At 60.1% G+C, this 25,964-nt stretch overlaps 2 protein-coding genes across 5 annotated transcripts in view; one reads left to right on the forward strand and one right to left on the reverse strand.

The window, feature by feature from the left end:
* Positions 1-17,793, forward strand: part of RFX1 (regulatory factor X1) — a 30,344-nt gene extending 12,551 nt beyond the window's left edge. For 2 of the 4 annotated variants that reach the window (XM_072721440.1, XM_072721439.1), the window contains exons 3-22: positions 1,551-1,660; positions 1,891-1,974; positions 2,598-2,705; positions 3,626-3,742; positions 4,822-4,917; positions 5,300-5,686; positions 6,483-6,577; positions 9,599-9,977; positions 11,473-11,654; positions 12,681-12,800; positions 12,889-13,004; positions 13,206-13,324; positions 13,431-13,540; positions 13,820-13,971; positions 14,062-14,159; positions 15,182-15,331; positions 15,453-15,661; positions 15,975-16,128; positions 16,208-16,253; positions 16,364-17,793. In XM_072721440.1, the coding sequence (XP_072577541.1) occupies positions 1,551-1,660; positions 1,891-1,974; positions 2,598-2,705; positions 3,626-3,742; positions 4,822-4,917; positions 5,300-5,686; positions 6,483-6,577; positions 9,599-9,977; positions 11,473-11,654; positions 12,681-12,800; positions 12,889-13,004; positions 13,206-13,324; positions 13,431-13,540; positions 13,820-13,971; positions 14,062-14,159; positions 15,182-15,331; positions 15,453-15,661; positions 15,975-16,128; positions 16,208-16,253; positions 16,364-16,533 (3,002 nt within the window). In that variant the 3' untranslated portion in view covers positions 16,534-17,793. The remainder of the gene's footprint in view (positions 1-1,550; positions 1,661-1,890; positions 1,975-2,597; positions 2,706-3,625; positions 3,743-4,821; positions 4,918-5,299; positions 5,687-6,482; positions 6,578-9,598; positions 9,978-11,472; positions 11,655-12,680; positions 12,801-12,888; positions 13,005-13,205; positions 13,325-13,430; positions 13,541-13,819; positions 13,972-14,061; positions 14,160-15,181; positions 15,332-15,452; positions 15,662-15,974; positions 16,129-16,207; positions 16,254-16,363) is intronic. The other 2 variants (XM_025983487.2, XM_025983488.2) reach the window with 1 other exon arrangement.
* An 82-nt stretch (positions 17,794-17,875) lies between these two features.
* DCAF15 (DDB1 and CUL4 associated factor 15) lies at positions 17,876-25,671 on the reverse strand. The gene is made up of 13 exons (XM_025983545.2): positions 25,427-25,671; positions 23,646-23,743; positions 23,419-23,554; positions 22,607-22,713; positions 22,384-22,523; positions 22,129-22,299; positions 19,872-20,306; positions 19,692-19,783; positions 19,485-19,613; positions 19,305-19,390; positions 18,992-19,096; positions 18,788-18,903; positions 17,876-18,434 (listed from the first exon to the last, which is right to left on the reverse strand). The coding sequence occupies exons 1-13, from the start codon at positions 25,556-25,558 to the stop codon at positions 18,379-18,381; spliced, it is 1,803 nt and encodes a 600-aa protein (XP_025839330.1). The 5' UTR covers positions 25,559-25,671; the 3' UTR covers positions 17,876-18,378.
* Positions 25,672-25,964: the final 293 nt, after the last annotated feature.

Consider the following 25,964-nt stretch of genomic DNA (forward strand, 5'->3'; position numbering starts at 1 on the left):
AAGATCAGCCGTGGTGTTTTCATCTGAACCTCCTGGCCAGCCCCCCCACTCACTCACTGCCTACCCTGAACTAGGCAAGACCTGTCACAGGCCACCTCGGTTGGGTGCCATTCCTTGGGATGGGCCTGGCTGCCCACGTCCTTCTGACACCCAGGTGTGCCGGGCCCCCCACGTGACTAAGGGCTTTCTCAGGTTTCTCCTGAGGGCCCATCTCAGTGGGGGCTGCATCCTTCACTGCTCAGGGAAGCCCAAGTGGATGCCCAGGAAGATTCTAGCCAAACGTTGGAAATGATGTCTCCTGGAATTGGCTGCAGATGCAGCTGGCCAGGCAGGCCTGAGGTTGCTCCAGTGCCCGTCCCACATGTGGCCAATGGGAGGCTCCCCACAACACCACCTTCCACATCTGGCCACTGCTTCCCCTACACCCAACACATAACACATTCATGAGCTCTGCCCAGGACTTAGTCCCTGGGGTTCTTGAATCGACCTGGAACTGCCCTTCTGCCCTGGCCAGGCCCCCTCCCTGTGTCCCCACATGGCTGAGGCCCAGCTCCCCACTCTGGAGGCATGCCCCCTTTGCCTCTCCCCTTCTCAGCTCCCTTGTTAATCACTCAGCGAGATGTGCTTGAAACTTGACCTGTGCCTGCCGGATAGAATCTCTGGGTACCAGCCCCCCTCCTGACTTCATAACAAGGCCCCAGCCCAGAGAAGGCTCTGCTTGGGCCACGCCTACTGGGAGGACAGTGTTTATTCCAAGAGGGCAGCAGAGGAGCTCTACAGCTGCATCCCTGGGGGTGGGGTGGGGGATTAGCTCCCCAAGGTTGTGGGTATAAAGCCACCCACTCACCCTGCTGTTCCCAAAGAGGTGGACCAGGAGTAAGGAGTATAGAACAGTTTCTCCTAGATAGACGGGGGCAGGGGCAGGGTGGGGGCAGGTGGGCACCATGTTCTACAATTGCCTCTTCTCGGCTGCCTGTCAGCGTGAGTAGCTGCCTGCCCACCTCAAGCCCCCTCTTGCCCCCGACCTACTGAGGACAGGGAGGCTGGGACAGTGGAGAAGGAGAGGGCCACAGGCTGGCAGGGCCTTGTAGGGTCACCCTTTTGACTATCTTCCATTCCTGGGAAGCCAGGAGTCATCTTGGTCCCAGAAGGAAGGTGGCCGTAGCATTTTGGTCCTTCTAGGGCTGCTGAGACCCCAGGGTAGAGGGCCAGTCACTGGAAGTCCATAGATCTTATCTGTTGGGAGAAGGGATCCAGCCCTTCGGGCCTCTGGTGCATCTTGGCTCCTCATTCACCCCTTCTGGTCTGGTTTTGGGATGAGGAGAGGTGGGGTGGGGCTGCTTCTGCACATCTAGGATCATAGGTCCTTATGGCTCACCTCAATGGGCAGTGTCAGGGCTGGCCAGGAGGCAGGCAGAATTCTTGGAGAGGCCCAGCGATGGTAGGGATCAGCTTCAGGCAACATCGTCCCATCCTGATGGATTCAGGCTTGGGCTCAGGGTGGAGGCAGGGACAGCAGGCAGAGCTGACCCAGTGACCCCTCCTCACAGAAGGCGCTATGCGGGCCAGTGAGACTGTATCGGAGGCCAGCCCAGGCTCCACAGCCAGCCAGACCGGAGTGCCCACTCAGGTGGTCCAGCAGGTGCAGGGCACCCAGCAGGTAGGACACACACACCCCTCCCCTGGGGAGGGCGGGCTGGGAGGATACACGAGAGGGGCAGTGGAGACTGTGGCCATGGGCACTGTGGCCTCCACTCCTGCCCTGCTGTCAGAGCCATCTGCTCACATGTTCTTATCAAGATGCTTGCTTCAAGTACCCCTCCACCCACCTGGGCCAGGCCTCACTGGGAAAGCTGGCATGGCTCAGGTTTTTATTCCTTGCCCCTACAGCGTCTGCTGGTCCAGACAAGTGTGCAGGCCAAGCCGGGCCATGTGTCACCCCTCCAGCTCACCAACATCCCAGTACCCCAGCAGGTAAGCCTGCCATGCCCGGCCTGGCCCTCACAGCCTCCCCCAGGGTAGACAGCCAACTCCCTGTGGCCTGCTCAGATTTGTCCTCACCAGCATCAAGGACATAGGCTCCAACCAGGCCCCTCTCCCCCCACCTGCTGCCTCCAGCAAGTGAGACCATGGCAGTCAGGGCCCATCGGAAAAGGATGACCCATACAAGTTATCTTAGTAGACAGAACTGAGGAGTAGCAATAAGGAAGGTGGCTTTTGGGTCCAGCCCCAGTGTCTCAAAGCAGAGAACCCAATGCCGGTTAGGAGCTGAGAGCCCGTAGCCAGCACAGGGACTGTGAGCGTGTGATGGTCTGTCCCCTGGAAGCCTGTGGGCAGGGTGGTGGGGCTCAGCATAGGACCCTGTGGCTCTGCCACTTACTGATTCCAGGACCTTAGGCAAGCACTTTTGCCGTCCTGAGCCTCTCTGTCACCCCTGTGAAGTGGAATTAGTAGCAGGGCTGTGCCGGGACTGTTGGGGCAGTTCTGTGAGCTAACAGGGGCACAGCACTAGGACATCTCCTGGTCTGGTAGCAGGTGCTCATGGCAACCGACAGGCTGCTGTGAGTGAACTGTGGTCCTTTCCCTCCTGGTTCTAGGCTCTCCCCACACAGCGTCTGGTGGTGCAGAGCACAGCCCCAGGCAGCAAGGGTGGCCAGGTTTCCCTGACAGTGCATGGCACCCAGCAGGTGCACTCGCCCCCTGAGGTAGGTGGTGGCCCCATCAGCTGACCTCCCTGTCTCTCTCTCCCCATGTACCCCCAGACTATACTTGGAGGGGTCCCTACCCCTCAAGCCCATTTTCTCCTGCCTGGGTTGAGTGGCTTGGCTGCCTGATTCATGGCCCCACTGGCAGTGAGCTGGGTCTAGCTCTGGGAGGAAGAAGCAGCCTCCACCTGGGTGGAGCTGGGCCTCCACTTCAGGGCTGCATATCCCAGGAAGGAAAGGAGGCCACTGGCCCTGCTCTGAGGATCCCCCAAACATCAGTGAGGGTGTTGGAGGCAGGCAGGCCACGGGTGCCTGGGAGCATGGGTGGTAGCATCAGGAGCTTGGGGTCAGACCCCCCTCCCCAGCTTAGCCATTTCTTCTGGGGGACTCTGGCGAGGCCCCTGGAGCCTCCCAAGCCCAGTGTTTTCTATGTGTAAAGCAGCAAATGATATGAAGTGCCGCAGCATGGCCCAGAGGACCTGCAGCCAGTCTGGCCGGGGTCGTGCCTGGCGCCACCACTCAGCTGTGTGGCCTTGGGACGTCTCTTCCCATCTGGTGCTTTAGCACATCATCTGTTAAGTGGGGATTCCCTCACCTCCCCCTCCTCACCTCAGGGGTATTAGTCTCTCTGATTATGGAGGCCACAGGCAGCCTCTGAGCTGAGGCCATCTGCCCTTGGGAGGCTGCCCCCCCCCCCCCCCCAGTGCCTCTGGGCCGGACTCCCAGCTTTGCCTCGGAGTGACTGGGGTAGGGACTCTTGCAATTCCGATTCAGGGAATTTGGCCAGTTAGTGGCATAGGAGGTTGAGATCTCTGTGTCCTGCCACCCTCCCCAAATAGCCCTTGGGAGAGCCCTCCTGAAAAGGGTTTTGTCAGGGCCTGGGCAACCAGACCATATTCTCGTGTCTCCTTCCCTTGCAGCGGTCACCGGTGCAAGCCAACAGCTCCTCCAGCAAGACGGCTGGGGCCCCCACGGGCACAGTGCCGCAGCAGCTGCAGGTCCATGGTGTTCAGCAGAGTGTCCCCGTCACCCAAGAGGTGCCAGGCCAAGGCGGGCAGTGGCTGGGGCAAGGGGTCCTGGCCAGGCAGCCTCTGCAGCCTCCTTGACTGTCTGGGAGCTGTGGCAGGGAAGGCTGCAGGAGCCCAGCAGATGGGGGTACAGCCTCAGCAGCCCCTCAACCCCTGGCCTTTGGCAAGCGCTTCCACCTCACTCCAGACTCAGCATCCTCCTCTAAATAATGCTTCTGCCCTAGGAGCCCAGGGGAGCAGGGTGGTCAGGGCTGCTGGGGGATGAAATGTGGTCTTCATGAGTGGCTTTCTGTGTGTAAAGCAGCAAATGATATGAAGTGCACGTGGCACTGTACGGGTGCTGGAAACTCAGAAATGTCCTGGCCTCTTTGGGCCCAGTTGCCTGGAGGAAGTCCCAAGGCCGAGTCCTGGCTTACCCCTAAGGAGCTTGGGGGAGGCCCAACCTCCAAATCCATGGCCAGCCTCTGGGAGGAGGCTATTGATCTGAGCTGCCAGTCGCCAGTCATGGCAGCTGAAGCAGCTTAAATGGCAAGGGATGGCTGCCACCTGGTTGCTATCACTCAAGTTGCGGGGTTCCAAACCCCTCAGAAAACCATATAAAACCATAGATTCTTCTCCCAAAAGAAAGCAGAAACCTCACCCTGAAGGATTCCCAGATGTTCCTGCCGGGTACCACAGACCCTCTGACCCTCCAGGCCTGGGTTTGAGCCGTAATCCACCACGCAGCACCCCCACCCTCCACCCCCTGCCCCCAGCTTGTGTCCCCTGTGTGGTGGGAAGGTGATCAGGAGGGTGATCAGGATCAGGTGATCCTGAGGGTGATCAGGATCCCTGCAGCACCAAGGATGTGGGGGTGTGGGGGAATCCATGTAGAGTAGAGGGGAGGACAGCAAGGACTCCCTCACTCAGGCCCAAGTTCAACTTCAGTTCTGCCATTTCCGGTGGGCCTCACTTTGCTGAGCCCAAAGTCAACGTGGTGTTGAATCTAACAGGCACTTGGTGAAGGGCAGGCAGGGAAAAGCTGCAGAATGGTGGCCTCTTTGGGGCCCCACGGTTACCAGAGTCTGACTTTCCTTTTCCCTCCCCAGAGGTCGGTGGTCCAAGCCACTCCGCAGGCCCCCAAAGCCGGCCCTGTGCAGCAGCTCACAGTGCAGGGGCTCCAGCCGGTTCACGTGGCTCAAGAGGTGCGTGTCTTCTCCACCTGCCTCCGGGCAAACCCCGGGACTGGGGCCCCGGGCTGGGCTGGGGAGGGGTGCGGGCCCCTCAGGGCGCAGGGAGGGAGGGGAGCGGGGGTCCTCAAGGGCCCCAGCCCGGCTCCAGGCTCCACTTGGGGCTGTGAGCTGCAGACTCGGTCTTGGCACATCCTCTCCCCCCGCCCCCGCCCCTGGCAGTTCAGGGGCCCAGGTTTGCTAAGAGAGAGATCTGGATTCTCCCCTCCCTGAGACACCTGGGGGGGAGATCTGTTGGGTTGCTGCATGAGCTCAGCGACCCGGTGGGCGGCGGAGGCCTGGAGCCCCGCCCGCGGCCGCCCCGGGTGACCCCCCAGTGTCTCTGTTTGTCCTCCAGAGCTCAGGCAGTCAGTTTCCCGCTAGGAAGGCAGAGCAGCAGGAGCCCCGGCCCACGCCGCCGCCGGAGCCGCCGCCCCGGCCACCCACGCCCGGGCCCCGGCCGAGCGCGCTGGCCCCGGAGCCGCCGGCGCCGCTCCCGCCCGCGCGCAGCGGCGAGGTCCCGCAGCTAGGCAGCCCCGAGCCGCCGCCGCCCCATTACGAGCCGGGCGCCGAGCAGTGGGTGGAGCTGGTGGGCGTGCTGCCCCCGCACCTGCTCCTGCCGCAGCAGAAAGTGGTCTTCGAGCCACTGCCCGGGCTCCCGGCCCGAGCCAGCCCCGACCAGAGGGTCAGGATCCAGAGAGTCCCCCAGGTGCTAGTGTTCGGCACGGCCGCCACGGCCCTCAAAGTAGGTGGCGGACGTACGGGCGGGGGGCGGCGGGCGGGCGGGGGCGGGATCCGCCGGCCCCGGCCCGTGCCCGGCCCCGCAGGCCCTGGAGACCCCCACCCACTACCACCTCCTCCGCCGCCGCCCGGCCAGTCCGGGGACCCGCCTCTGACCCCACCCCCACCCCACCCCCAAGGCGGGTTCCAGGCCCCCGGCTCGGCTCCCACAGACGGGTGGGGGTGGGGGTGGGGAACTCGGGCCCCGCCCCCGAGGCTCTGTCAGTAATTCCAGGTTCCGTCCCACGAACCGGGGCCCCACCTCTGATCTTTCACTCCGCCCCTGACATCCTGGACCGAGTTTCCAGGCCCCGCCCCTGCAGACGGGGATCCTTCCCTCGATGCAGGCTCCACCCCCGAGGCCCTGTTTGTACGTAGTTTCAGGCTCTGGCTTTGACTAGCTGTAGTGACAGCCCTGTGCCAGGGCTTGGCTCTATCCCTGGGGTCCAGCTTCCACGCCCACAGTACGACTCTGGGGTCCTCTCAGCCCTCTCCACTTCAGGCCCTTCTCTTGCTGTCCCCAGTCTAAGCACAGAGCCCTGGCTCTGACACAGCTCAGCCTGATTCCCAGCCCTGGCCGAGCCCGCGGCCCCTGGGCCTCTGACCCCAGGCTCTGTCCAGGATGTATTCAGAAAGTCCAGACATGCAGCCTGGGGGAGCCAGGTGTCCTTGCAAGCTTGGACAGCCACCAGCCCTTTAGAGATGGAGGCAGAGGAGCTGGCCCACCCCTGACCTCCTTTGTGCCCTTCCTCCCACCCCAGGTGCAGCAGCTGCAGCAGGTGCCTGTCCCACACGTGTACTCCAGCCAAGTGCAGTATGTGGAGGGCGGTGACGCCAGCTACACGGCCAGTGCCATGTGAGTGGGCAGAGGGCTGGGGGAGGGCAAAGGAGGGGATGACCTATGTCTCTGCCCAGGACCCTGCTAGGACTTGAGGCCTGCGTCCCAACCCCAAGCAGACCAGCCCGCCTTCAAGGCCTTGGGTTGACAGATGGTGGGTGCTTTTTAAGGATAGCCAGCAGCCGCCAGGCAGGGGCAAAGCAGAGGGAACCCCTCGCAGCTTGGCAAAAGCACCCCAGTGTAATTTAGGGCTTTGGAGTCAGATGGGCCTCGTCTTTAGAAAAGGAAAAAGACAATTTTACTTGTAACAGACTAAATTATCTAAGTAATAGAGAATGTTAAACAGTGAAGAGGAAATCTTCACTGTTGGGGATCCCTGGGTGGCTCAGCAGTTTAGTGCCTGCCTTCGGCCCAGGGTGTGATCCTGGGGTCGCGGGATCAAGTCCCACATCGGGCTCCCTGCATGGAGCCTGCTTCTCCCTCTGCTTTTCTGTGTGTCTCTCATGAATGAATGAATAAAATCTTTAAAAAAAAAAAAAAAAAAGAAATCTTCACTCCTGATGCCCAACCTTGCTTCAAAGGGGGGGCTGTGACCTGTTTCTTTGTTTCCTCCTAGAGATGTTCTGAGAATAGAAACTACCCCCTTTTTTGTTCAGAAACAGGCAGAGTGTTCTCTCCCTTATTTTTACCCCAGCGGTGTGTCTTGAAGCTCTGCCTTGTTTCCGTGAGTGGGCTCTGGTCGCTCTGTTTAATGGCTATGTGGCGCTTCACTGTGCAGATGTCGCACAAGCCACATAGTCAGTGCACATCCGGCTGACACCTGGGTGATGCCCACTCCCACACTGCAGCATTAATATGTACCACAGCAGGCACATGGCATGCCCCAGGCCTGCCCTAGCCCTGGCTCTGGTTCCCTCTCATCCCGGATACCCCACATACCACCTTCTCCCATCATCCATAGTAATAATTGCAGGATTATAGTGATTATTGTTTTAATTATTGGAAGTTTCCATTGGTTTTCTTTGCATTTGTTTTGTTTTTCTTATATCCTCTCCCCTGTCCCACGTGGGCATGATGCTGTGGATTAGCTCATGGAGCAACTCAGTCTCCGAGTTATGATGCTGTAGTAGATCCCAAGGGTGTAACCCAGGCACCTGAGTCATGGTCCGTGGCATCCAGCTACCTCATAGTTCCCTTGATTTATTTCCAGTGCTGCCAGTCAGCCATGCAGACCAGAGTGGGTAGTGAGCATAGGGGACACTCTGGAAAAGAGTATGGCCCCCTAGGGCCTCTAGGGATGTGAGACGCGGAGCCGAGGCACAAGCCCAGACCTTGTGGTGCCACGCTGGCTCCTTCTGCCTCCCCTGGTAGCATCTGTCCTTTGCTTCGTTTGAATTCTACTCTCCGTGATTATAGTATGTGTGATCGCACGTAGCCCATCATTGCCGTCAGATTCTTCTGTGTGAAGTTGTTAGCGGCATTGTGTCTTCTGTTTCTCTCTTGCAGTGAGTTTTTACTGGGTTCCCAGCCCTTTGCCAGCCTGGATCCCCAGCCCTTTGCCAGCCTGGATCCCCACCCTGGCCAAAGCCCCTGCACCTCTGTCCCTGGCCCCATCTAGGCCGTGCCTAGAGATGCATACATTCATTCATTCAGTCAGTCAGCATGTGGGGCTCTGGGCTGGGCTGGGCTGGGCTGGCTACGGTCCCTGCCTGGGGGTGGGGTGGAGGGCACTTGATGGGGCTGCTTGGGTCCCATGCTGTCAGGATTGCTCCGCACCACCTCAGTCCATGTGGACCAGGGTGCTCTGGTCAAGAGCTGCATCTTGGTGTCCAGCAGGCAGGGTGCTCAGCTCTGGTGACCGTACCTCCCCCCAGCCCCCACCCTCATACCTCTCCTTGCTGCCCCCAGAGCCCCAGAGGCCTTCAAGTCTCCTTCCCCTGCTTTCCTCGGGAGACTCCAGCAGTGCCTTCTAAGGCAAGCCCCACCTGGCCGGCTTTGCTCTCTTCTTGGTTTTCTAAAATTTGATGTTGTTTTTAATCACTAATATGTAAAGACGGCTCAGAAACCCAAACTGTGCCCAGCGCTGTCTTGTGAGAGGCCTGCTCCCCTCCATGGGCCTCCACCCCCACGGATGCAGATGGAGATATGAAATGGGGCCTAGTCGCCCCACTCTTCTGGAAACCCCATCCTTTCCTTTCCCCACCTCTTCCATTTACCTGACAGAATGTTCTGGAGCTGCTTCTCTGGGCAGGACCTTCCTCTTTCTCTCTCATCCCTCCATAGAATTCTGACACCTTTCACTTAGCATTCCTCTAAAGATGGACCCCAGTTTTCACTCTCTTGCTTCACCCTGCAGCCGTGAGCCTGCATCGTCTGACTCCGGTCCAGGGATGGCTTAGGGAGAAGGCTCCAGGGCAGGCTATGTCGCTGCCTCAGAGGGACGTACTCTGCACTCCAAAAGTCATCGCTGAATGACTCCCCCGGGTGGCTCTCCCCCTTTCTCCAGCACCTTCCTGCATTTTTTACCACCTGGGCATGGCCCACCTTCTGCCTTGATTTACCTTCATGCTTGCTTCTCCTCTGTCTTCCCCACCACATTAACTCCCCCAGGCAGGGCCTTTTCTGCTTACCCACTGCTGGGTCTAAGGCGCCTAGAACAGTGTCCAGCATACAGTAGGTATTCAATAATTGTTTTTTGTTTGTTTGTTTGTTTGTTTTGTTTCGTTTTGGATTGACTGTGTTGGCCTATTCCAAGTTGGCTTCTTCCCACCTGAGATGTGGGAAATTAGAAATTAGAAAAAAAAAGAAATTTTTTCTGAAAAATTTTGTGGACTCCTGTGCCAGGGGCCACTTTGATGATGAAATAAGAAATTGTGTCCCACCAAGCACTCAGGGCAGTGCCTGGTCCCGTGTAGGTAACTAGGTGTTGGCTGCGCTGGGGCTGCTGCTCCTCACTCCCTTCCCGGGAGGGGCCTGCCCCCCAGGAGCCCCATCCGTCAGGCTCTGGCCCTCTGACTCCTCCCTCTGCTTCTCTCTCAGCCGCTCCAGTACCTACCCCTACCCGGAGACGCCGCTGTACACCCAGACAGCGGGCACCAGCTACTACGAAGCTGCGGGCACAGCCGCCCAGGTCAGCACACCTGCCACCTCTCAGGCGGTGGCCAGCAGCGGCTCTGTGCCCATGTATGTGTCCGGCAGCCAGGTCGTCACCAGCTCCACCAGCAGCGGAGGTGGGGCCAGCAACAGCAGCAGTGGCGGCAGTGGCGGCGGTGGGGGAGGCGGCGGCGGGGGTGGTGGCAGTGGTGGCGGCAGCGGAGGCGGCAGCAGCGGAGCAGGCACCTATGTGATCCAGGGCGGCTACATGCTGGGCAGTGCCAGCCAGTCCTACTCCCACACCACCCGTGCCTCGCCAGCCACCGTAAGTGCCAGCGTGGGCCCCAGAAGAGGCAGGTGGTGGGAGGAGGGGGACTGGATGGAGGTGATGGGGCTGGGTGGTCGGTGGCCACCATCAGCCACCATAACCATTGCACCAGAGTCCTCAGATGAAGATATTCTGAGATCAAATCCTCACTGGTAACCTCAGACAGGTCCCAAGCCTCTCTGGGCCTCACCTAATACGCATGAAGCTGCTAGAACAGTGCCTCACAAAGTGTTGTCTCCTGTGATTATAACTGATGATGGTGGGTATAGAGCAAGGGGAGGGAGAGGCAGGCACCAGCGTGGGGGGAGCGGCCCTGAGCAAAGTTCTTTGTCCATCTGAAGGCATCAAGACAAACTCTGCCCAGAGGTAGGCTGTATGGAGTCACATGGGCAGAGCCCCCCATTAGCTCTGTGACTGTGGATGGGTCAGGGCCTCATAGTCCTGGGAGGAGTCCTCGTAGTCCTTGTCCTCTTGGAACTTGGGGTCTGGAGTGATATTAAGACTGCCCTTTGCATAGCAACCCATCATGGACCTCATAACCAAAATAGAAGCTTCTTGGAAAGCAAGCAGACCCTCCCTCATACTCCCGTGCAGCACGGCTTCTAGTCTTTTTTTTTTTTTTTTTTAATGTGGTTGTGACCTACCTAATTTTATGACCCCATAACGGGTCCTTACCTGAAGTTTGCAAACATTCTGTGCTAGAACAATGCTGTCATATAAAGCATTTTCCATTGATGGAAATATTCCTCTGTGCTGTTCAATAGAGAGGCGTCTGGCCACATGTTGCTAGTGAGTACCTAAAATGTGGCTGGGGTCACCAAGGAACTGAATTGAGTTTGTTTTTCTTTAAACTATTTTAATGTAATTGTAGTTTCAAAGGAAGCTGCAAAAATAGTACAGGGAGATCCCTATGCCCACCCCCCGCCCTTACCCGACTAGTTACATTTTTCATAGCTGCAGTATAGCATCCAACCAGGAAACTGGGTTTGGTACAGTGTGGGTGTCTACTTACATCTCATCACGAGTGTACATTTGGGAAACCACCACTACAGTCAAGATGCAGGACTGTTCCATGTCACAAGGATCGCCCTCCTGCTCCCCCTTTATAGTAACTCCCGCCCTCCTCCCTCCTGGCATCCCTAACCACCACCTCCTGCCCCCCCCCACCCCCGCAACCACGAATCTGTTCCCCATTTCTAGAATGCTGTCATTTAGAGAATGTTCTGTGAATCATACTCCACATGACCTTTTGACATTGGATTTTTCCACTCAGTATTAATTAATTTAAATAGCCCCATGTGGTTGGCAGCAACTACAGTGCAGTTTTAGAGAATTCATGGGATGTAGTTCCCATCGGTGATTATGATATGATGGGCCCTACAGTGTGGTTCTCAGGATCGCAATTGGAAATAGGTACAGAGAGCATTGACCAACGAGTACTCGAGAAACTAAGGTGATTCTTAGTGCTCTTCTGTCCCTGGTCCGGCCCCAGGTTCAGTGGCTCCTAGACAACTATGAGACGGCGGAGGGTGTGAGCCTGCCGCGGAGCACCCTCTACTGCCACTACCTGCTGCACTGCCAGGAGCAGAAGCTGGAGCCCGTCAACGCCGCTTCCTTTGGCAAGCTCATCCGCTCTGTCTTCATGGGCCTGCGCACCCGACGTCTTGGCACCAGGTGGGCCACCCACCCTCGACAGCTGCAAGGCCCACCCTCGCCCCCACCCCAAGTTCTCCAGGGCCGCAGCTACCCCTCTCATGCCCTTACTCATTCTGCTCTAGCTCCACTGGCCCTTTCCTCTGACATCCCCACGCTCCCACCACAGGAACTTTGCATGAGCTGTGACTCCACCTTCATGTGCTTTTCTCCATCTCCTTACTTAAATGCCCTCCTGGCCTCCTTAACTGAAACTGAAGCCTTCCCACCTCCCTCTTCCCTGACACTCCCCACCCCCCCTTCCCTGCTTGCTCTCCCTCCTTACTATGGAGCACTATCCCACATGCCTTTTGTGGTTATTCTTTTCTTTCTGATCTGGCCTCCAGTGCTGAAATGCACTTACCTTGAGGGTGTGGTAGCTGCCCACAGTTGGTGCTTAATCAGGGCCTTCAAGTCTGAATTTATGTAGGAAAGAACAAGGGGCCCTCCCCTGAGCCCACCCTTCCATTCTAATCCTTCGCAACCCTCACACCTCCCTGGGGTGAGCTCTGCTCATCTCTCGAGTCCAGGTCCCGGCTTAGGTGTCACCTCATTCACTTACGCATAACCCATGGGCAAAGTACCACGTCTCTCTGTGCTGCAGTTTCCTCATCTGTCCCTGGAGGATGCCAGAAGCACCCTTCATAGGATAGAGCTAAGGGACACATGGATTTGTATATGCTAAGTGCTCAGAACAGTGCCTGGCAGATTGTCATAACTAGTAGTCAACAAGTACTGTTGAGCTCCTGCCCCATGCCGGCATCGGAGGCTGAGGAGTGCCCCAGACGGCTGGCCCTGTCTTCTTGGAACTCAGTTGGTACAAGGGGACCTCTCTTGGCACCCACAGCCCCTGTACTTTCCCCAGCACAGCACCCCTGGCTCTGTGGAACATGGGTCTTGCCCCCAAGCTGTGTGGCCCCCGAGCAGGGGAGGCAGGTGTGGTATGAAGGTCCTGGTGGACGCCTGGAGGCCCCCCAGCCGAGCTCTCAGCCTCTGCCTCCCTCCCAGGGGCAACTCCAAGTACCACTACTATGGCCTGCGCATCAAGGCCAGCTCGCCCCTGCTGCGACTGATGGAGGACCAGCAGCACATGGCCATGCGGGGCCAGCCCTTCTCACAGAAGCAGAGGTAGGAGGAGGGGCCGGCTCTTGCCTGTGCCGGTGGGTGGGGGAGGGCGTGCTGGCCTGTCTCAGCGCCCCACCGGCTCCTTCCCCAGACTCAAGCCTATCCAGAAGATGGAGGGCATGACCAACGGTGTGGCCGTGGGGCCGCAGCAGGCCACCGGGCTGTCCGACATCAGCGCCCAGGTCCAGCAGTACCAGCAGTTCCTGGGTGAGAGCACCCTGGCCCATGGGGCGGGGGCCGGGCTGGGGTTCATCTGCCTTCCCTGAGCCTCCCCATGACCCACTGCTCACAGGAAACCCCCGCTTGTGAGGAAAGTTGAGGACACCTTGATAAGACCCCAGGGAGGGGCTTGAGGGGGGCAGGCAGGTGGAGGGTAAAAGCCCTCATAGTGTCCTCTCCTGCCTCCAGATGCCTCGCGGAGTCTCCCTGACTTCTCAGAGCTTGACCTCCAGGGCAAAGTGCTCCCTGAGGGCGTCGGGCCTGGGGACATCAAGGCCTTCCAGGTCCTGTACCGGGAACACTGTGAGGTAGGGGCAGCTGGGCAGGCAGGCAGGGGCGAGGGGAGGGCGTGCTGCCCGCCCGGCCCCGTACTAACCCCGCCACACATCCCTGAGCACCTAGCCTCCCCAACAGGCCATTGTCGATGTCATGGTGAACCTGCAATTCACACTGGTGGAGACGCTGTGGAAAACCTTCTGGAGGTACAACCTCAGCCAGCCCAACGAGGCGCCTCCGCTGGCCGTGTGAGTCCCTCAGTGGGAGTGGGGAGGAGAGCAGGAGGGGGGCACCGCGGAGTCAGCACCCAGGGCCAGGGCAGCCAGACCTTGGCCGCGGGTGCATCTGCCTGCACCCTGCAGTTGGTGGGGTCCCCACAGCCTCCTGACCCCTGCTCCCAAGCATGCTTGTGCATCTGCATGGGGGACAGCCAGCCCCACTAAGCCATTTCCTCCCTGCAGTGGGCAGGGGCCTGTGTGTAAGACCTCCCCCATCTGACCTGGGGGGTGGGGGGCGGGTGCCCACAGGCATGATGAGGCTGAGAAGCGGCTGCCCAAGGCCAGCCTGGTGCTCCTCTCCAAGTTTGAGCCAGTGCTGCAGTGGACCAAGCACTGTGACAACGTGCTGTACCAGGGCCTGGTGGAGATCCTCATCCCTGACGTACTGCGGCCCATCCCCAGTGAGTACACAGCAGCCACCCCACCATTGACCACCACCCCACCACCCCGCCACCATCCTGCTCAGCCCCTCCTTGCTGCCCCCCTCGCAGGTGCCTTGACCCAAGCGATCCGGAACTTTGCCAAGAGCCTGGAGAGCTGGCTCACCCATGCCATGGTGAACATCCCTGAGGAGATGCTGCGTGTGAAGGTGAGGGGAGATGGGGGGCTGGGCACCGGCTTACAGGGAGGGCCCGATTGGCCAGCCTGGGTGCACAGCCCAGCTCCTGCCTGTGGAACTGGGGGCTGGAGGCCATGGTCCCCCATAGAGGCCATAGCATTTGTCCTGCCTGTTCTTCAGAGTGAGCTTTGGGTATTGTTTTGACAAACCAGCTTCCTCAGGTACCCACTTCTGAAACACAACCCCTTTGTGGTCTTTTGTACACAACACAGTATCTTGAAAAAATAAAAACCAAATGCAACTTGAAGTAGTTCTCTCCAGACAGCTTCAATAGGAAAAAAAAAAAAAAAACAGCATCTGTGGGGGAACAGAATAACGGGACTCTTCATCAATGCTGCACATTCACTAACTACTCTGATGTGAGGAGTTAGATGTGATGTGCTTGCTCTTGAGCAAAATAATAAAAGGAAGGTAAGGGGGGGTGTCATCCTTAAAATGATGAGACAGTTACACAGAACTGGGCATCTGAGGCATCACCCCTGGGTGCAGTGGAGAGGTGGAAGGTGGAAGGAGTAGAAGCTCGATCCAATGAATAAATAAATGCATTCATTCATTTATTCAGCATGTATTTATTGAGCACCTACTGTGTGGCAGTGCGGTTCTCAATGCTGTGAGCACAGCAACCACTGAGATGGACAACACCCCCCCCCCAACCTGATGTTCAAGGGAATAACAGTGCAAGCACTGCCCTTTCTAGTCGGTGCCCTCTGAGGGTTTCTGTTGTGTCCTAATCCTTAATAATAATGCAGGTCAGACACATTTCGTGAATTTTTTTTTGTCCCATACTTTGGGTGTCCACCCGAAGTTTGAAAATCCCGACCCCTTGATCTGTCAACCAAAGCAATGAGGTACAACCTTCTCTTTTAGGAGAAAGAAAGGCTCCTAGAAGTTGCAGCTGCAGCGGGTGGAGCAGGGCTGAGGGGGTGGGGGGTGGGTTCCGCACCAGCGCCAGCGGCAAGCACACGCGCACCCCCCCCACCCCCGCCCCGCAGGTGGCAGCGGCCGGAGCCTTCGCTCAGACGCTGCGACGCTACACGTCGCTCAACCACTTGGCGCAGGCGGCTCGGGCCGTGCTGCAGAACACCGCGCAGATCAACCAGATGCTGAGCGACCTCAACCGTGTGGACTTCGCCAACGTGCAGGTGAGCGCCGGACAGGGCAGGTGAGCGCCGGACAGGGCAGGTGAGCGCGGGACGGCGCAGGTGAGGGCGGGGCGGCCCGGGGCGGCGGCTGAGCCGCAGGCACTTGCCCGCTGTACTCCAGGAGCAGGCCTCGTGGGTGTGCCGCTGCGAGGACCGCGTGGTGCAGCGGCTGGAGCAGGACTTCAAGGTGACCCTGCAGCAGCAGAACTCGCTGGAGCAGTGGGCGGCCTGGCTGGACGGCGTCGTGAGCCAGGTGCTCAAGCCCTACCAGGGCAGCGCCGGCTTCCCCAAGGCCGCCAAGCTCTTCCTCCTCAAGTGGTCCTTCTACAGGTGCGCTCTGGCTCTGCGGGCGGCCCGCGCGGGACAGGGCGGGGCCTCGGGCGGCTCCTCCTCTCTGGGGCGGGCCAACGCGGGATCACGGAGGCCACGCCTCCTCGCGGAACGTGGGGCCCGAGAAGACCCCCCCCTCGGCTTCCTTGGGGCGCAGGAGCGCTTTCACCAAGGCGGAGGCCCTTCCGGCAGTGGGCAGGGTGAAGCCCCTAAGCTCTCACGATGGCCGCGCCGGGGAAGCCCGTGCGGGCCGGGGTAGCTGGGTTTGCTGGCGCCCCGGGCCTCATGGCCTCCTCGCCGCCGCCACCCACAGCTCCATGGTGATCCGGGACCTGACCCTGCGCAGCGCTGCCAGCTTTGGCTCTTTCCACCTCATCCGGCTGCTCTACGACGAGTACATGTACTACCTGATCGAGCACCGCGTGGCCCAGGCCAAGGGCGAGACCCCCATCGCGGTCATGGGCGAGGTGCGCGCGGCGGGGCTCGGAGGGCGCGGGCGGGGCGCCCCTCGGCGGGATCCTCACTCCCTGTCTTGCCTCCTTGCAGTTCGCCAACCTGACCACCTCGCTGAACCCCCTAGACCCGGACAAAGGTAGGCGGGGCGTGTCTCCAGGCCTCGGGGCGGCTGACTGTGTATGTCTGTGGGGTGGGGGGGGTGGAGGCGGCGCCCCCCGCTGAGCCGGGCCCGCTCTGTTGCCTCAGACGAGGAGGAGGAAGAGGAGGAGGAGAGCGAGGATGAGCTGCCGCAGGACATCTCGCTGGCGGCCGGCGGCGAGTCGCCCGCGCTGGGCCCTGACGCCCTGGAGCCGCCGGCCAAGTTGGCACGGACAGACGCGCGTGGCCTCTTCGTGCAGGCGCTGCCCTCCAGCTAAGCCCCGCGGCATCCCCCGCCCCGCCCGCCCCACCCCCGCCGCCCGTCCACTCCAGGGTCCCTCACAGCTTCTGTGGCTTCGCCGTCACCGTTCCAGCCTCGGCCAGGGCCGGGAGGGGGCCTCCAAGACAGGGAAGGCTAGGGGGTCCCCGCCCCCAGTGGGGCCGGCACAATCACAGGGCCGGGCGGAGCCGCAGCTGCAAACTGACACAAAGACGTGCCTTAAGGAACCCGCCGCCGTGCCCAGGTGCCCCGTGGGACAGCCAGCTAGGCTCCTTGGCCCCCCGAAGGCCTCAGCATCTCCCTCCCCCAGTCCCACCCTCCCTCCCGTCATCCCGGGGGGCAGGCAGGCAGGCCCCCCTCCCCTGTGGAACCGTTAACTTATTCAGCTCGCTGGCTTTGCACAGTCTGTCCCGGGCCCAACCCTGAGCCCCAGGTGGGCACAGGTGGGCATCACCTGGGGACCCCCACTGTCAGCAGCAGCCCCGGGACCCCTCCCCCAGCAACCCCACCGCTCCCCACTCCTTGGTATAAGTGCAATTAAAGCCGTGGGTGTCGCATCTTCTCCAGAGCTGGGCCCTCCCTTGCCCCGCAGCCCTCGAGGGGGGCACTGCCCAGCCTGGTTGGGGGGAGGGCGGCAGGGGGCACTGCCTCCAGCTTCCAAAGAGCAGCAGGCTGGGCTGGACCTGGGAGCCCCTAGGGGCCTGCTGCCGGCAGTGGGGCCCAGAAGTGCCCGCCTGTCCTGGCCCAGGCTGGGGGCTCGGCTCCCTCAGATCCAAGACCCCAGTGTCCCAGGTCACCCGCCTCTGGTTTGTAATGGAACCTCTGTGCTCCTTCTCTCCCGGGAGACTGTGCTCCTCCTCCGTGCAGTGCGACCCGCCCCCCACATGACTATTGTGCGATTTGTGAGCCGCCTGAGCGGAGTTGGTAACTTGTTGGTTTTTTTCCAACCATCATGGCCTTATCTGTTCCGGTTTTCTCAGTGTCTTCAACCTGTGAGATAGATGTTTATGGCAAACAGCAAAAAAAAAAAAAAAGAAAGAAAAAAGAAAAAAAAAATCTGACCTATTGTATAAAAATCACTATTTTGTGTGCTCCGCGTGCTACAGCTTTTGGGGTGGCCCCCCCTTCCCCTACCCACTCCCTCGGGGCCCCCCCCTCCTGGCCGTGAAAGTGTCCACGCGTGTGGTAGTCTAGTGTGCCGAGCTGTTTTCTACCTTTTTGTAGTCTTTCTTAAAACACAATAAATTCCGCTGTGATACGTGGCTGCTGCTGACTCGAGGGGCCTTGGGGCTGGGGGCTCCAGCTGGGCCCCGAGCGGCAGGAAAGGGAATTGAGGGAGGTTCAGAAATAAAACATTTATTACATGAAGAGGAAGGACGGGCAGGGGGAGGGGATGGCCACGAGGCTGGCCACCTCAGTGTCGGGTGAGGGGGGAGGCTGGGGCGGGCAGGGCAGGGCAGGGCAGGACAAGGAGGTCCAACTGGCCTCCATGAGGGGGGGGGGGGGGAGTAATGTCCACAGCTGTAGCCAAGGAAAGGGGGCAGAGGCGCAGAGAACGAGGGCCTGTGCCCAGCGCAGGGTGAAGATGGGCGCTTGAGGCTGGTGGGGCAGGGGGCTCCCTCCCTCTGCCCCTTACCAACTTAAATAGGCATAAATAAGAAGCGTCCAGACTCTCGGGCCACCAGGGGCTGCCCCGCCCAGCCCCCTTCCCCGCAGCCTAACACGAGTGCCGCTCGTCAGTTGGGCATCGGTGGGCCGGCCAGCCGGGGAGAGGCTGCCAGGGAGGCGGCCAGCTCCCAGGCCGCGGAGGTAGTTGGAGTCAGTGTCCAGAGCGGCCGGGCCCTCACAGCACAATCCATGTGTATCGCTCACTGTCCGCCAGAACCTTCAGTGAGCACCCTGCAGGGAAGGGTCAGGGGTGAGCCTCGGAGTCTACAGGCCCAGGCTGGGGTGCCTCTTTCCCTGACTGGACTTGGGCCCCAGGTTCCAGAAGGCAGTGACCCTGAGTTACCCTGTGGGCCTCCCACCTACAGCCACCCAGTAGCCATCTACAGAGCAAATGAATGGACTGGCTGGGGGTCCCCAGGTACCACACCTGCCAGGTCCCCTCTGAGCCAGCCCTTCCTTCACCCCAGTTACGTGGTATCCACTAGCATGGCCAGTGGACTCCATTCAGGAACATATCAATCTAGGCCTGGCATGGCACCAGACAAGGGCCTCAGTTCTGACCGTCAATGGGTCATGGAGCCTACCTTTGTGCAGCGCCTCGTTGGTCATCCTATTGACATAGCGGCCGCTGCTCTCGGGCACCAGCCACTTCATGACCATGTCGACGCAGCTCTTGCGGTATGAGCTCCAGACACTGCCGCTGAGGGCAAGGGGGTGAGGGCTCTCATCACCCAGGCCACCCCCTCCCCAGTCCCTGGCCCTTGGCCCCCGCCCCAGCCCCACCTCACCTGGTCTGCCCCTTGACCTCGGTGAGGTCGCCTACACTGACTGTCTCGAAGATGCCTGTGTTGAGGTCCCATGCCACCTTGAGGCTGGTATGATAGGTCTTTGGTCTGCAGCAGGGTGGGGGGCAAAGGAGAAAGGGATGGGACCAATGGGTCCTGCAGCTGGGACCCAGGCGACTCAGGGATTTCTGTCTTTGGAGCAGGAATGGAGTGCCCGATCCAGGTTATGGGGGCAGGGGAGGTCGTCTCACATCCCCACTTAAGTATGTGAGTGTGGCTGCCTGCTGACAAGTGAGGGGCATCCCTGCTCACTCACCGGAGCTGGCCCTCCTCAGTTGGGGACGGGAATGCCAGGAGTAGCAGGCCGATGTTGATGAGGACTTGATTGGTTTCCGGGCAGACCTGGAGTGGGTGGGTGGGGATGGCAGTGACAGCTATTGAGTGACACCCAGAAGAGAGGGGCCCTGGGCCCACCCCGTCCCCTCCCAGGGCCCACCTCTAGGATGACAATGTCATAGTCACTGAAGGAACAAAACTGGTGGGCCCAGGTGGCGTCATGGCGGATGACCTCATTGATGACGTACTCAAAGTCCAGTGTGAGCTGCTCCACCGTCAGGTACTGACCCTGGGGGTGGGGGTGGGGGGCTGCATCACCTGCCACGCTGGCAGGCTCCCCAGGGGCTGCCCCCCGACTGGCACCAACCTGGACGGCAGCCCGCTCCCGCATGGGCCTCAGGTTGCGGCCACGGAGATCGGTCACCACAAAGGGCAAGGAGATCTTGTCATCCTCGAACTCTGAGGGAACAGGAGGTGGGGGTAGGGGTGGGGTGGGGCTGATGGCCCCTCTGGCTGGCCTCCCACACCTCGGGCCCTGCCCGCTCACCGTCCTCCGGTTCTGTCCCTTCGCTGGACCCCAGCACATAATACAGCTTGGTGTAGTTGACGTAGCCAGGCTCTGGAGCTGGTGCCTCTGCTGCGGGGGGGCTATCTCGGGGTACCACCTCCCCACCTGGGGCCAGGGGCTCGGAGGGCAGGCGGCAGCGGCTGCCTGAGGGCCCCGGGCACGGGGGTGGCCGGGCTTCCTCCAAGGTCCCTCCCTTGGCCTCTCTGGCCCTGCGGAAGATGTCAGCCACAAACTCCTTGGCTTTGGCGATGGCAGGCGATGGCTCGGGGGCCCCGGGGGGCCGGGCGGGAGCTGCTTCAGGGCAGGGGCTGGGGAGGGCGGGGGGCACCTCGGGGCTCTGGGGCCCAGGGGGGCTGGGAGGGGCCGGCGGGGAGGTGGTGTGGTCATACAGGATTTGGCAGAAGCTGCTCTCGCCTGGAACGAAAAGAGGGGAGGGAGGTGGGGGGTGGTCAACAGGTGAGTTCAAGTTTGGGACACTGCCAACCTCCCTACCGTCCCGGGGGTGATTCTTAGAGATCCACCTTGAAGAGACCCTTCTAGAGGACTTAACCTATGTTCAAAGATCAGTCTGAAACATTCAGAAGGGGAAAAGGCCTATACACACGCATGCGCATCAATACCACATTCAGGCTTCAATTTGGAGCATCTACCAAATGCCACACGCTGAGGACACAAGTGAACAAGACACAAAAATCCTTGCCCTTGGGAAGCTGACAGTCTATAGTGACAAAAGGTAAAAATCACTGAAGTCTGAGTTTACTACACAGCCATCCATCCTCCCCATCGGGAACCAAGCTGGCTTGGGCACAGAGCAGCCAAATCCCAGGCCTCCGTCTGTGTCTGCCTGACTAGGGACCAGTTCCCCCTCTGGGGAATGTGGGCTCAGCATGGACGACCCCGACAAGTCCACTGAGCAGCACCGGGAGCTGGGCCCAGGGCTCTCCCTTCACCACCTCCGTGGGGCCCCCCACCATCAACGCTGGGAGGGTAGGAGCTGTGTCCAGAGACTAGAGACAAAGGCTCAGAGAGAAACTTGGCCAAGGCCACACTGCAAGACAATACCCCTATGGTGAGGTGAGTGTTAGGTACAGGTGACAGTGCCCCCATTAGCCCCGACTGCACGCAGCTGAGTCCTGTCCCACACAACCCTTCCTACAGGGACCCACAGCCACAGGTACATGGGGTATGGGCCTTGGCTAGGCCTGGCTTGTTGGGGGCTTGCAGCTTGATGAGGGGCAGGGCCTTGTGTACAGTGGCCCAGGTGGCCAGGGCCAGGGGCCCCTGGATGGGCCTAGGCACAAGGCATTCTGGCCCTTGCTGATTTGTGATCTTAGTTATATACACATTTAATTCTCTTTTCATGTCCACTCCCTTTCTTCTCCCAGAGGCAACCATTTTATTGTAGTTGGTGGTTATCTTTGTATTTGACTGGGCTCTTGCAAAACTGGAATATATTTTTAATTTATACATAAGTGGTATCATTATCTGGCCATAGATCTCCTTTCGTTTCTTTTGCATTCGAGCATGTCTTGAAGGCATGCTCCATGGACATGCAGGCTGGGGTGCCCACTGGGACTGCTGATCCAAGAGAATACCCGCCTTGTCCTACCTCCCCGATCCCCAAGAATAGACAGTAGGCAGCCCCCAGAGCCTCGGACACTCCCAGGCGCAGGACAGCGGGGCTGCAGTCACACTGTTGCCGTGTGGCCCTGAGAGTACAGGGGAGACCCAGGGCCCCACATCACCACCAGCCAGTAGCATTATCAGCTTCTTAATGCTGAGCACTCCGTCAAGGGACATCACCCTGTGATCTTCACTGGCATATTTCCTATTTCCAAAAATGCACGACAGCCACATGTCCACTGTCCACTCACTCCTTGAAATTTTAAATTTTCGAAAAGAACACTGTACTGTCCAGCATGGTAGCTGTGGCCACATGTGGCTATTGAAACTCAACCAAAAAGAACTGAAATTAAAAACTCAGTTCTTTGGTCACACAAGCCGCTTTCAAGTGGCTAATGGGGGCAGCTATAGCAGACACAGCAAATATAGACCATCCCAGCCCTGCAGAAAGTTCTAGTGGACAGTGCTGGGGTGGAACACAGCTAGCTCTGGATTCAGCAGTCCTGCTTTCCAGCTGTGTGATCTTGGACAAGGGATGCCAAGGGATCTTGGACCAGGAGCTCTGAGGCTCCCAGCACGTACTGGGCCTATCATCAGACCCGGGGGGGCCTACCTGCTGAGTGGACCGAGACGGCACAGGCCACCAGAGAGTAGCTGGTGTTGAGCAGCACCACCTGGTCCTTCTTGAGCTGAAAGGCAGGCTGGAAGGTGGGGAAGGGGTAGACCACCTGGTACTTGGTGTGCAGCATAAAGCCGTGCCGCAGGCACTGCGCACTCGGGTCACCTGCGGTTAACACATGCCACACAGGTTCACTTGTGGCCTCGGGGCAGGGAGGCAGCCTGCACCCCAAGGCCCCCAGGCGCTCACCTGGATGGGCCCGGCTGGCTTCGCGGCAGGCAGCGCAGCGGCCTGGTGGCGGCACCGCCACAGTGCTGATGTAGATGTCCCGGTGGTTCTCGTCACTCATCATCATCATGTTCATGAGCATCCCATTTGCTGAGCGGGTGCTAGGGGCCAGCACACCTTCAGCAGCCTGGCCCATGCACCGCCCCTCCCGGGTCCCCAGGCCTTCCATGTCCCCAAGTCTTACTTGAAGCCGAAGACAATGACCTTGGAGGCATCGCTGGGCCACTCACACACGGTAAGGTATAGGTCGCTGTAGATCTCCTCGTCCTGGAAGAGCCGCACCTGCCGGACCTGAGCAGCAAGTTCAGGGTATGGGGTCTGAGCAGGTTGGGTGGAGGGTGGCAAGGGGCCCAAAGCCACATGACACTGGGCTGGAATGGGAGCTGGGGCTGAGCTGGCAGGAGCACCTTTTTGGGGGGCTAGGGGTGTTTCTGGCTCCAGGCAGGGAGTCCCAAGCAGCCCCTACACCACCCCCCTCTGCATTCCCAAGAACAGGCTGGGCAGGCTCCCCTTACAAGCAGGGGAATCAGGGAGGCCAGCCTAGCACGGGGTGGGGGGGAGCTGATGGGAGCCCTGCCCCAAGAAATCAGACTCTGCCAGACACAGCAGTTCCAAGTGCCGTTCACCCTGAAACCTGTTCACCTCTTTGAGCACATGTAGAAACTGAAGTAACAGCACTCACCTCCTGGAGTGGGGGGAGGGGTAGGTCAAGGTGTCAAAGTCAGGGTGAAGTGAATGAGCTAGCAAACCTAACGGGTCCTACCTGGCCTGAGCCTGCCATTTCCTTCTTACAGGCTATATACACTGAGTTGAGTCACAAGAAAGTGCTGCTGTTTACCCGCTTTCAACTATGAAAACGGCAATTTCACATCAGGTTTGACCTAACACACAGCATAGTTTCCCCACTCTATGGACAAGGAAGCAGAGGTTTGGGGAGTGATGGGACCTGCGGGTCACCTGCTGGAAGGGACAGCCCAGCCCTGGGCCCAGCCCTACCAGCTTGAGTTTGCTGTGCACGTTGAACTCCCACCAATACAGATGGTAGATGTAGAAGGAGAAGTCGTCATCCCCACTGCTGCTGGTGTATGAAAGAACGTACCGGCCGCACTTGGAAAAGCCCAGGAAGATGTGTCTGTGAGGGGAGAGGGTGGAATGGCCAGGTCAGGACCAGCCTATTGCGCCCCCACCGCCCGCCAGCCCCTGCCCCAGCCCCGCAGCCTCACCCTGCGTAGAGAAAGTCCTCATCCACAATGTTCTTGAGGGAGACGCAGACCCTGGGCGGCAGCTTCCGGAAGAGGCGAGGGGAGAGCTGCCCACTGATCTGGGGAAGGGGCAGCCCTGGCTCTTGAGGCACTGTCACCTCCCCAGTCCCCTCACCTAAAGCAGAGTAGCACCCCCAGGGTCTGGCCCAGACAGCCCACTTCCTGACAACCATGACGGTCAAGAGTGGTCCAAGCTCTGGAAGGTGGAAGTAGCCAGGGAAGATGGATCACCTGGGCCTCACTTGAGCCTCCCCTCCACCAGGGACCCATGCCACCCTCCCAACCTCACATCTCTTCAGCCTCAGAGCCCCTCTTCCCCCAAGCACCCAGGTTCTAAGGGCCAGCACTGGCATTATCTCCCTGGGGAAGGTTCCCCAGTCACCCATGGGTCATAATGGGCCACTGGCTGCCTTCCTGAAGGCTGCTTCAGGATGCACTGAGTTGCAGGTGTCCTCGACCACTAAGGAGGCTTGACCAACTGCACTCACCTGTCCCTCACCTATGACCCTACAGACAGGGTGCTCAAGACCTTTGGGACAGCCCTGGCCTCGGCTGGGGACCCTCTGAGGCAGAAGGGTGGGGCTGACCAGTGACCTTCCAATTCCTGCCCACTTCCCCCTTCTCAATTAACCTGGCCACCTTCTAACCGAATCCCTCATCCCAAAAACTTAAAAGGAAAGATTTGTAGTGGGTGTGGGGGAGGAGTTGGAGGGGGGGGGGCAGGCAGGCACAAGCTGGGTAGTAGAGGATCAGCGCACCCTGAGTTGTACAGGCCAGTCTGAGTGAGATCCTTGGCCTTAAACCAAGAGTTGTACAGAGCACAGTGCGATGAGAAAGAGATCTATTTGGGGAGCTCCCTAGCAGATGGGGGAGACAGCCCACTCCTCAAGGAGATCCTAGTCTGATGGAACAGCCCGACCGGAGAGGCCCAGGCTGACAAGGGAGACACAATCCCGGTCCAGGGAGCCTCCAAGCTAAGGGTGGAGCCACAGCCCAACCCAGGGAACAACCAGGCTGAAGGCGGAGACTGTCCCTGCCCCAGGACCTCTCAGAAGGAGACACAGCGCTGCCCTCACAGAGTTCCCAGCCTAATGGAGAAGGCGCTCTCCCCAACCACGGGGATACAGTTCTGGCCAGGCTGCCGCTGACCTGACAGCAGAGCTCCCAAACCGACGGGGGGGAGATATGCTGGTGCACTGTGAGCTTACAGCCCGATGGAGACCTCAGAGCCCTGCTCGGGGCGCTCCCAGTCCGAGGGGGAAGACCGGGCTTTCTCCAAGGAGGTCCCTCCCATTCAATGGGGGAGGCAGACCCAGGTACAGGAACTCCCGGCTGCGGAGCGGTCAGAGCCGGGACAGAGGAACACTAGGCAGAGGAAGCTCAAAGCCGGGAGCAGACGCTCCGCCAAGGGGGCGGGAAGGCTCCGGAACGGAGGGGCCACGGGAGCAGGGGTTTGAAAAAGGAGTCTGACCCTGGATCGCCCCCCTCCTCCTCAAGCCCGCAGCCCTTCCATCCTAGCCCCCTCCTCCGGACCCCGCCCCCAGCCCCCTCCATCCCAAACCGCGTCCCAGCCCCCTCCCCCCGACCCTCTCCCCCGGGCCCCGCCCAGGCCCCTTCCCCCGAGCCCCCTCCCCCGGGGCTCCGCCCCCAACCCCTCGCCCCGCGAACGCCCTCCCTCCCTCCGCCTCCCTCGTCCCTTCTCCCCACCCTGCGGCGCGCCCCTCCCAGGCTCCAGGCCTCACCTTGACCCGCTCCAGCTGCTTGAGGACGTGCTCCCGCCGCCGCCCCGCTGCCCGCTTCCCCGCAGCGCCCCCGGGGCCGCCGCCGCCGCTCCCGGCCCCGCTGTTCCGCTCCGATTTCGAGCTGGGCGCCATTTTCACCCCCTCCCTCCACTTCCGGAGCAACCGGCCTTTTGGTCCCACCCCCGCCGCCTCCTCATTGGCCCTCTCTCGGCCTTGCGGCCGGTCGGTTGGGTGGCGGCCCGCACTCGGGGCCTCTTCCCGCTAGGCCTGTCCATCACAGCCAGCGCGGCCCTTGATTGGTGGGGACGGTACAACCCCCGTGGTTCGCCGCCGTGTTCCCGCCTTTCCGCAAGGACGCACCCGTCAGAGGCCCCGTTTGCGCCCCGGGCCGAGATGACTGTGACCCGATAGGCGAGGGCCCCCATCCCTCTCGGCGGCGTCACGCCCCCCTGCGGCTGGTGGGTTTCCATGGAGACGGCAGGCGGTCCAGGCCGGTGGGCGGGGCGACCGGAGCCCGTGGTCCACACGGGCGGGAGTC

Source organism: Vulpes vulpes, chromosome 9, assembly GCF_048418805.1.
Source record: "Vulpes vulpes isolate BD-2025 chromosome 9, VulVul3, whole genome shotgun sequence".
Lineage (NCBI taxonomy): Eukaryota > Metazoa > Chordata > Mammalia > Carnivora > Canidae > Vulpes > Vulpes vulpes.

Excerpts from the sequence above, each read along its gene's own strand:
- DCAF15 (XM_025983545.2), bottom strand. The coding sequence starts at position 25,558 with ATGGCGCCCAGCTCGAAATCGGAGCGGAACAGCGGGGCCGGGAGCGGC. Across the intron at positions 23,555-23,645 it reads GAGGACTTTCTCTACGCAGG|ACACATCTTCCTGGGCTTTT; the intron begins GTGAGGCTGCGG and ends CTCCCCTCACAG. Across the intron at positions 19,391-19,484 it reads ATGACATTGTCATCCTAGAG|GTCTGCCCGGAAACCAATCA; the intron begins GTGGGCCCTGGG and ends CACCCACTCCAG.